This window comes from Calypte anna, chromosome 8, assembly GCF_003957555.1.
Source record: "Calypte anna isolate BGI_N300 chromosome 8, bCalAnn1_v1.p, whole genome shotgun sequence".
Taxonomy (NCBI): Eukaryota; Metazoa; Chordata; class Aves; order Apodiformes; family Trochilidae; genus Calypte; species Calypte anna.
The window spans coordinates 20460615-20476192 of record NC_044254.1 but is presented as its reverse complement, the minus strand read 5'-3'; the positions used below and the strand labels follow the sequence as shown (position 1 = coordinate 20476192).

The 15578-nt window shown below is 48.8% G+C and overlaps 1 protein-coding gene across 13 annotated transcripts in view; it reads right to left on the bottom strand.

Moving 5' to 3' along the window:
- Positions 1 to 406: 406 nt before the first annotated feature.
- The window catches only part of ST3GAL3 (ST3 beta-galactoside alpha-2,3-sialyltransferase 3), a 191887-nt gene continuing 176715 nt past the window's right edge, over positions 407 to 15578 (bottom strand). For all 13 annotated transcript variants that reach the window (XM_030454997.1, XM_030454990.1, XM_030455000.1 and 10 more), the window contains one exon: positions 407 to 4680. In XM_030454997.1, the coding sequence (XP_030310857.1) occupies positions 4591 to 4680 (90 nt within the window). In that variant the 3' untranslated portion in view covers positions 407 to 4590. The remainder of the gene's footprint in view (positions 4681 to 15578) is intronic.

Genomic DNA, 15578 nt, shown 5'->3' with positions numbered 1-15578 from the left:
GGCTGGACACCTGCCTTTCTCAGGGCCGCACCCAGCCTGACTGCTGCTGTGACCCTTCATGGGAGCCACCCCTCTGGCATGGAGTCCCTGAGAGAGCATGCACAGGCAGCCTGCCCCAGGCAGAACAAACCCCCAGCCCTTGGACCCCCAACATGACATGCGCCCATCCCACCAGCCCCTCTCCCACCCCTCAGGTCACCTGCAAGGAGGAGCGAGTCCTCTCCTATGCCCAGCACCAGACCAGTGGCATGGGCCTGCTGCAGCTCCCAGCAGCTGCCTCTGGGTGACTGTGCTAGAAGAGTCAGCAGTGAAAACAGGCTGGGGACAGCGAAAGCTGGGGAATCCCTCTGATTCCCCTACAAAAGGCCAAAGGCAGCAGAAGAAAGAGGCCAGCCAAGCTTGTTTGATAGCTTTATTGCTTCTGTGATATGACTGAATTGATGTGACATAAGCCGGCTTGGAAGAGCCTGTAAGACTCTTGCCCTCCCTGCCTAGAGGGGAAATTAAAAAAAAAATAATCGCAGAAACTAAAACTAATTTTAAAAACTCATTGAGTTCTTGCATCTCAGCTTGGTGCAGTACAATACCAGCGAGCGCACTGGCCTTTGGAGCGAGTCCCTGTGCAGGCTGTGCAAGGAGCCAGTGCCCAGGGGGCTGGGTAGTGGCCCAGGTCACCTATACTGAAGGACACGTCTAATACTGCGTGTGACACATGCTTGGACCAATGGCACACACCATGCTGGTGCCAGTGCTGGTGGAGCCCAGTATGGCAGCTGCCAGGCTGCTCCCCTGGTGCTCTCTGTCCCCAGCCTGCCCGCCCCTGTTTGATACAGACAGACAGACAGCCCTGTCTGGACACCTTCCCCCTCTCTCAGCAGTGCCCGCACTGAGGGGTAAAGCCACAGGCCAGGGCAGGGCCTCCCTACTGCTCCCTCCTAGGAAAAGGAAGCCCAGGGATGCTGGGCCGTGGGGTGCCAGGCTGCAGAGAATCGCACTGCTGCCTTGTACTCCCTGGCTGTGGTGCCTCCACTTGGCACGTGTGAGCTTGAGACTACAGCACGGCCACCCCTAACGTGGGAAGCTGGTGGAGGGAGCCCTATGCCAGGGTGGCAGGCATGAGGGAAGGCTGTGCCCCACAGATTCACGAGCAGCCAGTGCTCATGGTGTGGTCAACGTGGCAGCAGCTCCCTGGCTGCTGCCCTGAAGCAGTGGGTGCTGCCTGGCCTGCAGCTCCCCAGACCCTGCTGTGGGGGGTGGCTCCTCGACCTCCCTGTGCTGCACAGGGACCTCTCCACCCAGGCTCCCTGCCATCCCAGTGGCCTTTCTGCACTGCAGCGCATCAGAGGCACCAGGCAACCCTGCTCTATATTTAGGTTGTGGAGAATTCCCCTGGGCTCTCCCTTCCGAGCTGAAGGTGAGTCACTGGGAGGGAGAGGCCAAGACTCACATCCGTCCCACTAACCCTGCTCTGACCTGTGCACCGCTTGCTGGAGCTGGCAGGACTGCTGTGTTTTGGAGGGTGGGAGGTGGCTGCAGGTGCACACCGGGAGGCAGCCAAAGGAACAGTATCCAGGAACTGCACACTCCCAGCACCCAGCCCTGGGATGCTCTGTGGGTGTGCTTGCCCCACCAACATCAAATGGGACAGTAAGTTGGAGGGGAGCCTTTGGCCCCCAAACCCTCCCTCATCTTCTCATTCCTTCTACTTGAAGGCGGTCAGACCCACCAGTCACCACGGGCCACATGCTCACCTACTCAGTCTGGGCTCTTCTGCTTGGATACCTCCACCTGGGTGGAGGGAAAGGCTTGGAGTCACCTCCTTGGTCTGCTGGGACAGCTTCCCATGAAGTCCCATCCCTGACCATGGTGGGAAGCTGGGACACCAGGGAAAGCAGAGCAGATGCCATGCTCCCTCCCTGGATCTGGAGCCAGCAAGCTGGAAGTTTAAAGTGCCCCATAGCTTTGTAGTGCCCAATAAAATGGACTAAATCTAATTAATGCCATCACAAGCCTCCACACGAGTGCATCCTCCAGGAGGTGGAGAAGAGCCCAGCAAGGACACCAAAGGCTCTTCACCCCCCCCTCCCCCCTTCCTCCAGGCTGCAGCCACCCACTCAGCTCACTGTAGCATATGCATGGGGCCCATCATCCCATCACTGCCCCAGACCTCCTGCAGCAGCTGGTTAAAGACTCAGTTCAAGCACCCAAGCAGAGGGTAGGTGTCCACCTTACCCAGCTACAACCTTGCCTTGGTCCACCCCAGGCACCCCGACTGTGACTGAGGCAAGTATTCTACAGATGTTGGTCCCAGGTCCAGGCTGACAAACAGGAACCACAAAAGGAGTGCTGCCTAGTAAGAGTCATGGAAATCCAGTCCCCTGGGCCCCTTGAGCAGGAAAACCAAATTGGGGGAGAATATTCAAATCAAGATCTGCCACAGTACATGCCCTAAAATCTGCTGGAAACCTTACAGAGCACCCTAGTGGGAGGCACTGCAAGGGCAGGCATGTACTGGGGGGAGCAGGGACCACTGGGTTGGGAGGCCAGAGGGACAGGGGAAGGGGACATGAAGGTGAAAAAGAAGGAAGAGCCTCCCAGTATCTGTCCTGCAGCCTGGAAGAGGCAGACTCTTTGAGCTGTTCTCAGACTAGAAAGCAAGCAGCAGCCACAACCAGAAGATGGACACGACTTACCCCTGAGAAAGCTTGTTGGCTATGGGTGCACCACACAGGAGGGCCTTCTGAGAGATACATTGCATGCTTAGTCTGTGGGCAGTACCCAGCACCATGTCGTCAGAGTTGCCTTTGCCTGCAGCTTGGCTTCAAATAATTCTGTACAGTTTGCTCATCTGCCCCATGCCTGAGTTTTTGCCTGCCCCTCCTGCATGTCCCCTCTGGGGTCTCAGTATCAGAGCAAGAGCCCCCTACAAATCAGAGTGAGCAGAGGCATCCCAGGGGAATGGTGCAAGCCTTGCTCTGAGCATCCCTTGTCTGTGGTAGGGCCATGTTCTCCCTTCAGTGCAGAGCAAGGCAGACCACAATCCTTGGACTATGTCAGATGCAGCACTGGGAAGACGAGCCCAGCCAGCACCCCTCTGGGATCCTCCCTCCACTGACCCCAGCACCAGCTGGCTGCATGTCAGAGCCTCAGCTTGGGACAGTGCCTGCAGGCAGTCCATCCTGAACCAGGCTAGGAGAGCATGGGAAGCCAATTTCCACATTTAAGGATTCCCTTGGCAATCCCCCTCCTGCCCATGCTCTCCAGGTGGATGAAACCACTCCACTGTCCTCACACTTGGCCACATTGCTCTGTTCATTCCAGCTCCACTGAAGTATGGATACAAATCAAATGTGCAAATACTGCATCTTAGGGCCAAAATGGCAAAGGAAGGGATGTGCTCCTGAGAGCAGGAGGAGCAGCAGTGCTAGAGCAGCACAGGAGCTTGGAAATGAAGGTAGCAGAGGCCGTGACATTTCCCATCAGTCCCCAATCCATGCTAGCAGGCTCCATCATCACTGAGGTCACATTGCTTAAATAGGGAACATGATCAAGCCTTGACCAGAAAACAAACATCTTTAGCAGTCTGCTCTCAAACTGCAAAGTACCAGATTTCTGTGCAAGATCTGACCTCCTTCCCAAGAATAAATTACTGCTCTCCCCCACAAAAATAAAGTGAGATGCTGTCCAGAAACAGTGGCACCAATGTGCTCCAAGGGGGCCCTGCACAGCAGGCACAAACCAAGAGGCCTGAAAGGCTGGAGCACAAGGCAGGTTCCTCAGCACTGTGACAGGCAGGAAGGTGTGGAGGGTCTGCTGCAAGCAGAGGAAGCCATCAGCTCCCCCCTCCACGTTGGGGTCAGGATAGAGGCAGAGCAGGGCAAACGGCTATGGAAAACATAGCCAAATAAGTGGCTGCTGCTGCTGCCTCTATGTGGGAAGCAAGGAAAAGTGCAGAAAAACAAACCCATGCTCATCTCTATCCAGAAGCTCCAAGCGGAGAACGAGGGAAAGACCCTATTCTCCCTCTGAATTACAGCAGCACTAATGATGCCGATGTTCTAGATGGATTTGTTTTCCTGGGGAAAGGTCTGAGGCCAATGACAATGCAGATGGAGCACGGAGAGGCCAGGCTTTTCGCAGGGCTGTGCACAAGCAGACTTCGCCTTGCACCCTGGTATTTCGAGTATGATTCCAGCAGAGTTTCTTTTAAAAAATAATACTTTATACATTCAGGTACTGCTGCCTCGGGGCAGCATCACCTCCCATTTGGCACAAATTGTTTTATTCACACACCTTTCTTCTCTCTCCTGAGTCTTTCCTGATAATTCAGGACATAGAAGATCCATCTGCGATGAAGAGTTCAAGAATGGCCCACTCAGCCTCTTGCCCACCTCCTGCCAGCTCTAGGCCTGGAGGCAGCAGATGCAACCCTCGTGCATATTGGCAAGGAGAGAGGGTCTTCCCAGAGCACCTGGGCATCTCTGTGTGTCTTCAGTGAGGTGTGATTCTTGCGGGGCAGCTGTCATGCCTGCTCCCAGAGCTGCAGCGTGCATCTTCATCTCCTCCCTTGGAGGCAGTGGCTGCAGCCACTCAGATCCCACTGGTAAGGTCAGTGATGACTCGGGCTTTCACCAGCTTCCGCAGGAACTCTTTCTCCCGCTGGATGTTGTGCGTCCAGGACTGGAAGGAAACGGGAAAGACAGGAGGTCAGCAGCTATCTTAGTCAAGCATGCTCCCATCCCACATATTGTGGGAGGCTCTGGCTGGGGCAGGGCAGTAGCTTCTGTCTAGGAGACAGACTCTGCTGCAGACTGGAAGAGGCCATACAGACCAAGAGTCTTCTCTGATTTAAAGCCAATACAGTCATCAGGGTCAGATCCATCCATGTACCTGACATAAGAGCTCTCCCCATGGGCTGTGTGAAGTTTTTTTGGCATAATGAGATCTGGGCAGCCCAGGTGTCTTCACCTTGGGCAGATGTAGCTGGTTACACTGCCCTACCAAGCCACTGCACACAGGAGTCCAGCAGCACAGAATGCATGGTGACATGTGCCCAGGAACAGAGCTGGCAGAGAACATGATGGCAGGACATGTCCCTGTATACAGCTCCCTGCCAAGGGAGGTCTCTGGGGAATGTATGGAGGTGCACACAGCTGAAAAGTCCCACAAACAGCCCACCAAAGCCAGCTCTCAACTCCACCAGCTCTATCAAGAGGAAATCACATGCCAAAGGTTACACTAACACAATGCTAAGGGTAAGACTGTCACATCTTCCAGCCAGGCACTGCAGAGCAATGATGCCAGCCTGCCCAGATGTGTTCCCTGCAGCAGGCTTTAGCTGTGTTCATGGTGTCTGACATCACCCCCTGTGCTGGTACTGTTAAAGCACTTAATAACAGAAGTAAGTAGTTTGTCCTCTGAGGAGACCAAGGCAGAGCAGGATAAAGCAACTTTCCCCAAAATCTCTCCACAGGACAAAAAATTTCAGTAAATGAACCGATGTCTCTAGCACAGTGTTCTGGTTAGCAAGTAATTTGAGCTCTAAATATGATCCAGACCGTAATAAAATCACTCTATAGGATGGTCTCAATCAACAAAGCACCACCCCCTGAGCCCTCTGAGGGCACTTTGTCATAGGTAGCTAAATCCAGTTTACCCACTGCAAACCCATGAGCAGCTGCTTGTAAAGCTCTGGTTGCATCCACCACACACACTGTGCATGTGGCTTTCCTGTCATCTGTAGATATCCTGTCCTGTCCTGTCCTGTCCTGGATTAGCAGCTCTGAGCCACTACTGCTGACTATATAGCACAGACAAACCTGGTCATGGTGTGAAGCCTGATGCCAAGAAGTACACAGAATTCAAGGTCTCTCTCAAGATCTTCAACACATTTTGGAAATAGCCCTCTTGCTGCTATGGTGTGTTTACAAGCCTATTCTACCACTGTGACCTGAATGCTGCAAAGACTACACCAGCACCAGGAATGACAGGGCAACACATGGTAAACTGCTGGTGCTCTCTGGAACTCTAAAAATGCAGAAGACTCCATCTCTAAACTGAAAATGTGCTTCTCAGAAACAACTCAGTGCATGGCTTCTGCTAGCATAAAAGCAGAAACTCAAAACTGGCACTGGGATGAAAGCTGGCTTGTGGAAGGAAAAAAGGATAAATTTCAGAAAGCAGCAGTGAGATTGAGGGCGGTACAGAGCAGAGGGAACAGGGAGAACAGGGCTACATGTGGCTGTCACTTGCAGCAGGACAGCCAGGATCCTCCAACATGCTGGGAACAGTCCCACACGTGGCATGCCAGCTGGGGGTCCTGGGCTTGGCCCCTGCCACACAGCAGTGTCCCTTGTGACAGCACAGCCCCTTGCTAGGAACACACAGCACCGGCAGAGGCAGCCAAGTGTGTCTGTGTGCTCCTGCCAACAGGAGCAGCTGCTGCTGCACAGGGGCCGTGCTGCAACACCAGGGCTAAATACATTCACTTACACTGGGATTGCTCAAAGCCTACCTGGAGCTCCAGGGCGACTGATGTGCCTGGCACATCAGAGCACGAGCTGATGCTTCCTTCACGTATTTCAGCCTCATCAAACAGTGTGAGAAGCCACTGGTTTCATCCAGTACAACCTGCTTGCATCCCTTGGTATGGATGGTCACTGGGGTAGCAGCCACTTCCAGGCAAACTCAGACCACCTAAAACCTCACTGCAGGCCACACCCAAGAGCCTTATCTGATGGCAAAGGGAAATCTGCTTCGTGAGGTGTAAGTGGAGCAGGAATTTAAGTACAGAAGGTGGGCAGTAAAATTTTGGTCAGTAGAACTGCAGCCTTTTACATTAAAGCTCCAGGACTGATTCCAAGGCTCCCGGCAAGGCCAGTAATCCTCTGGCTGCTTAGCTTTCAGGCTGCTCTACACCATGGGCACTGCCACAATTCAGCCTCCCATTTAATTCACAGATCTTAGTGGTGCCTGTGGCATGACTCTTGAGTGTTTTGTGGTTGAATGTAAGACCATAGAGGAAGAGGACTCCCCAGTGAGGATGATTCTTCATCTCCCCCCACAAAGAGCACCAGCAGAGTGCTGGCTCAGCACGGTGCTGCTCCCCCCCCACCTAACAGCAACACAGGCAGGAGGGATGAGGCATGTCTTCAACACCAGCTCCGGTTACTGATTACAGGAGAGGGACTCACCCCACTGACAGACAGAGCTAATCAGGCAAAGGAAGCTGCATTCCCACCCCAGCAGCCCCAGTGGGGAGAAAAGCTGGAGCAGATTTCTCCAAGCTGCCAGAAAGACGCAGGCACCTTGCTCCCCTTACCCTGACAGGGGAAAGGCAATGAAACACTACATATACACCCTAAATAGCACCCTGAGTAGCACAGCAGCTGACAGAGCTTAGACGAGGAGAACAATTTAGTTTAGGAAAAACCCTTAAGATCACTGAATCCAAACGTTTGTTTCCACTGGTGCAAACAAATGGGCTGCTTGTCCTGTAATGAACTTCTGGGAGCTCCACCAGGAACACCCCAGGAGGCTCCAGAGCCCTTCTTGCTCTTAGGGGATCAGGCTGGGATTTTCTTTGCTTCAGGTCCCTCTGTGATTAGTAGATGTTTGTTCTTTTCAGTGGAGAGAGAAACAGCAGGAGGAGGGTTGCTCTGCAAACAGATGCACTATTTGTTATGTCCATCCCAAAGAGGTGTCAGTGGCTCTGATGTGTGATCATTTGGTCACAGTTATTAGATCAAAATTTATCATCAGTTAAAGCCACCTCTCAGGGCTATGCAAATGCAGCAGCCCCAAACCACTTGTCCTTTTTTTCTTGAGAACTCCATGAGGAAGCACAAAACATTCTCTGTCCCTTCAAGAGAAGCCAAGTAAAATATTTTAAGACCAAGAAAATGTTTCAAAGACCAACCCAGGAGGAAGGTAAGCTTCCCATCTGAAATCAATTATAATCAGGGAATGCCTCAGCTTCAGAGCACATTAGTCTTATCAAGTATATTGCAATGTCTTAAAATACAGTAAGATTAAATCAGAGAGAATGAAATCAATGAGGAATGCATTCAAGAAAAATAGCAAGTTGTAAAGAAGGTTTCCCTGTTCTGTTACATCTTCTGTATTTCTGTAAGTCAGTAGCATTTCTCCCTGAAAACCTGCACAGCAGCAGCAAGAAATGCCACTTCACTGGTAACAGTTTCTATCTTCACTAGTGCTAATTTAACTCTATGTTAACCTGCATTGCCTTGTCTCTAGAGCTCCTGGGACACCGCCTGCATCCCTTGGGAGACACAGTGACACAAAAGGGAGGGCTGGGCACCCTCATCTTTTCATGTTTAGGAAAGATTTACTCACAGGTCATTTAAGACCAGTCATTCTTATATCAACTTGAGACTTTTAAAGAGCTCTTCTAGCTCCTGCTTATTCTTAAGCCACAGAGCAATTGTATCTCTTCTCAGCCTTCATTTTACCAAGGTAAACAAGCCATGTTAATCTCTTCTATGAAAACTGGGAAATCTTCGTGTCATAGCTTTCTCTGTCCCTGTTTACTTCAAATTTACTTCTTGGGAAGCAGTAAAAAGGCTCACCAATGCCTCATGCAGAGGCAATTCTCTATCTCTACATGAAGTCCTTTCCCCAGGTCTTGACAAAACTGTTATTTGTCAAGATACAAACAAAGGCAGCAAGGCACTCTGAATTATCCTGTGTTTTATTCATACCTATCTAAACATTTTCCCCCTCTGCCATCGACAAATAATGCTTTCCCAGCTTAGTGTCAAAATTTCTGTTACTGTCACAAACAGCATGACCTTCCATTCATACTCTTTGGTTTCATGCCAACCAGTTCACTCCTTCTCTCAAGGTGCTCACGGTCTTCCTGGATGGTATTTTCATCCTCTTTTGTATAGACCACACCTGGTTTTGTATCATCGCAAATTCCACTTGCACACCATTGCCTTCTGTGCCAAAAAATCATTAAAGCAAACACTAAACACGACCTCCTGCAGGGGAAATCCCTGCAGTTCATTCAGTGCTGTTCTTTGTGTTCTTTAGAGACACTGCTCACATACAGGTGTTCCATCAAACCGTAGCTTCTGAAGCTTAACTAATAATATCTCACACAACATAGTATTGCATGCTTAACTGAACTTCAGACAGACTGAGCTACTTAATACACTTCCTCTGTCCCCAGAATGAATTTATTTTTAATCAACTAAAGATATTAAATTAGTTTTTGTAACCTGCCTTTGTCAAGTCCATATTGTGTTTACTTTCAGGATCTAATTATTCTTCCATTTAAACTTTGCTCTGAACTGCTGAATGGTACCTCTGAGGTCAGATTAAGAGGTCTGAATTTGACATGATTATTTTCCTTGCCTTGCTCCCATCCCCCCCAAAAAAGAAAGGAAAAAGAAGTATTATGTCCACTACAATCTAATCCTGTGGAGCCACGTGTAACTTGATAGATTTATTGAGGACCTTTTCCTCTGGACTTGCAGCTTAATTGGTTCAACAGCGCAGTGGCTTGGAACAGAGATCTCTCAGGCTCTCACACACAGTGCATTAGCTTCAACAGCTTTTGGCTTTTACTGCTGACCCAGTTATTTTCTATTTCTTTGAACTTCTTACCATAAGCCACTATTTGCCTCACATTCATCATATCATCCTTATGGAGATAATACATTCATTCATGTGCTTCCCACTCTGGCTCTTTAATCCTTACACTTTCTCCTTTCTTCAGCTCCCTGGACACTGCAGCCCTTTCCTTGCTTCCATACCATTTGTTTGGCACTGGGACTGTGCAGTGCTTGTTTTATTTTCCTTTGCAAAATCCAATTTAACTTGACTTTTGCCAATTTACACTTTATTTCTGTCTGTTATAGCCATCAGAAATGAAGTGTCTGATGATGCTCTCCCTCACTCCTCTGTTCCTCCTAACACCACTTTGAAGCAGTTATTTATGAAGTTATGTCTACAAACTTTTTTTCTGCCAGATCCCCCCTTGCTGAAAATGTGAACAGCAGATGATTTTTGTACTTTTTGCAAAAAAGATTTGAAGTCTACAATGAGTCCACAAACCCTTCAGTGCATCTTTTTTTGGTAACTCAATTTCCTAGGCTAGGCCTAAATGAAGAGAGGTCAGAGTCTGCACACACATGCCAGTTCTGCTGAGCACCCTGACAGCACTTCTCAGTTCCACCTTGAAGTTTAGGTACAGCCCTGCTTATCAAGTTCCCTCCTTTTGGAAGCAAAATCTGATCTATAACATCCCTTCTGTTGCCTTTCCATTTAATTTAACTGTGAAGGCACTCAATCACAGGCTATTTCCTAAACAGTCCCTCTGCAAGGTGTTCATGCCTGCTAAAATCAGCTCTGAAAGGCTGCTCTTCTTTTGCCCTCACAACTGCTGAGAAGAGTTGTGCTGTCTACAGCATTGGGGAATACCTGGGCTCTCCCCTTGACAGTAATGCTCACTCCTACTGGACATCCACGGCAGTGTGATTTCTGGTGGTACCTAGCACCCCAACAGAGGTCTGTGTTCAATAACAGGGCCAGCAGCTGGGCTCTAGCACCCCCTTACTGTCTTTTCCTACAGAGATCTTGTCCAAACCCTATTTTGACTTCTGTCCATCCTACACCCTTACCTTCCTTGTTGTTATTAGCGCATAGTGACCCCCCAAGTGTTACTACACTTCTGTCCTACTGAACAAGACAACACCTGGGCTCTGGTTATGACTGCTATTCCATCATCCTTTCCAAATTTCTATCACACAGACACACAATCCTTATGCACAGGAAAAGCATGTGAGGCCTTCTTACAGCCAAAACGCTGTCAAACAGGTGGCTTTTAAACAAAGACAAAAAATGTATAAACCTCATCAGTCATCACCGCCGGCCCCAAGAAAAAGCACTGCCCTTTCAGAGGTCCCCTTGCCCCAGCTCCTAACCTCCCCCTCCAAAGCTGACCTCCATTTCATTCTGCACCACTCCTTGTACTCCAATCTCAATTCATCAGCCAGGCTCGAATAGCTGTGTTTTCAGTCTATAAATCACTGGGCTAGACATCTGCCTGGCTTTCAAAGGAGTTTTGTTCTTCTTGTTGGCTACCGCAAACTTTAAGGTACTTGGGGGCCTGCAGCAGCCCAACCACCCCCTCCCAAGCAACTTGCATTGATTTAAAATGCAAAGGACGGCTTCACAGAGAGAGTCCAGATGATGATAAAGCACTATTGTTTGTGTCTTATGGGCTGAGACTCCAAACTTGATGTTTGTGGATTATTCTGAGAGGTAGCTGCTGGCAGGGAGAGACAGAGACAAAGCTGTGTGTCACTGTGTGCTGCAGGCCACCTCCCCTGGCCCTTGTGACAGGCCTTACACAGGCTGAATAAGAAGTGTTACAAGATGGTTTCCTCCAGCATCCCACAAAAACCTGCTGGCGAAGTGGAGCCAATGATCAGAAAGAAGCCATCAAAGGCAGCTGTGCCACCTCCCCCTCAGGTCAGGCAGAGTCACTCAAGCGCTGGGCACATCTGTATCACAGGAGCTGACATCTCCAACAACATCGGTGCCAGCGCCTGATATGCTTCTGCAGTGAAAAGGAGGCCACTCAGCAGCTCTTCTGTGTGACACAAATGCCACAGATGGGCTCCGGATGGATCCTTATCCGGATGGATAAGGTGGCTTTTAGCCACACATACTCCACTTTTATGAACTGCAAGTGCATGAGGGAGACTGCAGCCAGATGCTAGCAAGACAGCTTGAGGTACTCCCTGTGTGACATCCAAAGTGACTCCCTGGTCCCATTCCTGCTCCTGAAAGAAATGACCAGGAGACTGAAGGTCATCTCTGGACCATAAGGCCAGGGAAGGCAAAGCAGGCAGAGGGATACTGGGAGCCAGTCTTGTGCCTCGTTCCTGTGACTTGACACAGCCTCCTGCTCTCTCAGTTGCATTAACTCCTTGAGGATACATTTTTTTATTCCAAACGCTGTCACTTTCCCATCCTGAAATAATTTCTGCCTGAAACACTATCCTGTTTTGTCATTAGCAATGAAGGTCTACTGTAATCCTTTTAGTTTAGGCAGGTTCATTCATCTTTTTATCCAGAAAAGCCTTCACTCTATTTTTAAATTATTCCCTTTTTCCTCACCTCCATTTCCATTATTCCTTTGCCATGTTTCCAGATATGACACTTCTACATTAATAGAAGTCAGTGAGCTGTAATAAAAATACATTTTCATAAGAGTGCTTGGGCAGGAAGTGTTACAGGACCTGGGCAAGAAATAAAAATACAATAAACTGTATCAAAATTAGGCTCCGATGAACTTATTACCACAAAACCAGAAACAAGTGAGCAGATACCTTGGCAAGGGCTCAGTCATTTTCTGTACGGCATCCATGGAAACAGCCAAGGATTGAAAGCTGTTGTAAAGTCATTTGGAATAGGGAAAATAGTAATTGAAGGGCGATGACACACTTGGACATTCTGCATTTTTAAAGTTAAAACAAAGACACAGGATCAGAGCTGAAAAATCACCTGTGAGAGAATGTATCAGCAGTCTCCCCATAACAGAACAGAGAACAGCAAGTTGTCCTCATACCACTCATAAAAGCCAAGCTCAAGTGCAGGCCAGGGACTCTGAATCCCTAGCCATGACAGAGAGAAGATGAGAGAGAGGAAGGGAGAAGGGAAGAAGAACTGGGCAGGGAAGCTGGAACTGAGGGTCAGCTTTGCACTGGAAGCACTGATCTTCCAGCTCACAGCCTGGAACTGAAAGCAGCACCTCAGTGCTTCTAGCTCTCTCCAGAGTACACTTGGGAACAGAAAGGGTCATGGACTATATATAAGGAAAAAACACACACATTTTCAGGAACTGGCCTAACTTCAGCTTTTCTTTTTAACTGTGTCTTAACAGTTTCAGTTTTATCAGCTATGGTCTGTATTAAATGCAGCCCTCAAAAGGGAAGTATCTGGACATTTTCCACATTGAGACAGCAGTAGTAAACGAGCAGGTTCATAGGAAATCAAAGAATGAGCTACAGTCATCATTACAATCCTGTAAGAAAGACAGACTTTCTAGTAGCACCTGGTGTGATGGGACAAGGAATAATGGTTTTAAACTAAAAGAAAGTAGCTTCAGATTGAATATAAGGAAGAAACTTTTACAGTGAGGGTGGTGAAACACTGGCACAGTGTTTCCTCTACAGTGGTAAATGTCCCATCCCTGGAAACATTCAAAGTCAGGCCAGGCAGGGCTCTGAGCAACTTGATCAAGTCATTGGACCAGATGACCTTTACAGGTCCCTTCCAACCCAAACTATTCTGTGATTTCCCACCAGGTCAGTCTGGATGTATCCTGCTTGAAGTACACATAGCTACCCAGGAGAGAGGGTAAGGAAGCCACCCAGGGCTAAACTGAAGAAATACATTTTCTTGAACATTCACAAGCACAGAAGAACACATACATGCTTTGCAGCCATACTACTGACCAGAGCGCCAAGACCACATGCTTCTCCTTGATTGGTAGCACCAATGAAGCTCCAAAGCACTTGTCTCCCCACAGAGCTTTTCCCTCTGAGGCAGGAAATGCCTGATAAACCGTAGGGAGTTGAAGATGCTGGAAGAGGCAGTGGAGGCAGCTGCCTACTGTGGTAGCAATAGCAGCGTAGTCTTGGACCTTGAGGGTTTTTACCCCTGAGGGGAAAGGAAAGACTAATCAAAACTATACACTGCAGCTGCCTGTTTCTCCTGGTGGAAATTAAGCAGTCAGTCCCAGAGAGCAACAGGAAAAATCACATTCATTTCCACAGAGATCTTATCACCTCTGTCTTGGCATGGGAGAGGCATCTCCGCCCAGCTGTGAGCAAGTGTGTGCATTTTGCTGGCTTTTTTTATGTAATCAGAACAAATTCCTCAGAGGTGAGTCACCAGGTTTCAAGGGTGTCCAGAGAGATATCAAGCAGCCCTCAAGTATAAATCTGCAACACACCTTGCTGAGAGGATTCATGCTCTCTGCATCAAACCCATTCCCCCTGTGGACACCAGGCGAAGGAAGGAGCTTGATGGATGTTCCCAGGAGCCACACACATACGTGTGGCACCTCCAGACCCAGGATGCTGCTGGTGTTTACATTTCCTCTGTAAAGGCAGTGATGGTTTCAGGGTGGAGTTGGGGTGCTTCCCCTGGAACTGCTCTCCAGGCTTAAACACTAAAGAGGAGCCTGGCAGTCACTGAAAAGAGTTAAACTTCGGAAGTAGAGGGTTTGCCCCACCAAAGTCTGGTCAAATTGCAAGGGTTCCTGCCTGGGATGCAGTTATGGTAGAACAGCTGCATCCCATGGTGACTGTGTCAGTGCTATGCTGCTGCTATGTTAAGCAAACCTGTTCCACTCCCCTGCCCAGGAATGAGTACAGGACAAAGATGACACTTGCATAATTTCAAGGCACAGCCTGCATTAGTGGCTCCTTTAGAGGCTGAGATGTAGAGGAGAACCAGAAGAATTTTATCTGGACACAATCCCAGCAATCCAAAGTAACACTGAGGAAAATGCTGTTGGTACCCTTGAGCCTTTGGGTGTCAGAGCAGATGGATCAGGCACCTGGGTCCTTGGTTGGGTCTGGGTCAGTCTTCTTTCACCAATACGAAAGGTAAGGTTTGCCTCTTGATTTGCAAACCACATGGAGATCTCTTTTCAAGCAGGGTATGCAGGGTGCTTTCAGTCTAGAGTGGGGCAAATCTCCATTTGTGTGTTCTTTGACAACTGCAGAAAACACAACCCAACTACTATGCCCTTCACCTTTCAACTTCACCCTCAGATGACTAACAATTACCAGCTACCATTAATATTAAATGGGAGAAAAAGAAATGCAATCCTCTCTCTGCTCTTCACATGCCACAATATCACAAACAATTTGTCATACTGGGAGGGGCAGAGGCAGGAGGATCATTAATTATTGATACTTGGGAACAGATGGCTTTTCTTGTACCAAGGGCAGCGAAACATAAGAGGAGCCTGTGGGTGAGGATGTGAGGATTAGATGGGCAGACACATATCAGATAACCAGACTTCTAGTGGAACAGGAACCTTCCTCCTAGAACCAGCTCTGCTGGCCTGCAGAGCTCTCATCAACAGCCTCAGTTGAAGAAACAAATCCACTGACATCTGAATTAGTGAGGTTTCAGCAGAACCTTTCAACGCTCCCTCACCTCCATACAGAACATCCTGGACATGATGACTGAGAGCTTCCAGACAGCAGAGGCCTGTAAAACCAGGCACTGACTCGTATCTCTAGGAGACCCACCTCATGTGTTCATCTCCATCTACTGCCCTGAGTCATAAAAGGTTTATTATTGAGATGACAAATAGTGTTAAAAATTACTCCCTACTGGCTTCTATGTAGCACTTTATGGTACTTGTCTCCAGAAACAAAGATCCAAGTGATCTGGATCAGCATCTCCAACCAGAGATTCTGTCATCCAACTCTTTTTGCCAACTTTTTCCATTGATCCATGACGAAGAGCAAGAAGACTTCATTCTTTTCAGCTCCCTTATAGGTGTCCTTGACATCAGAGACACC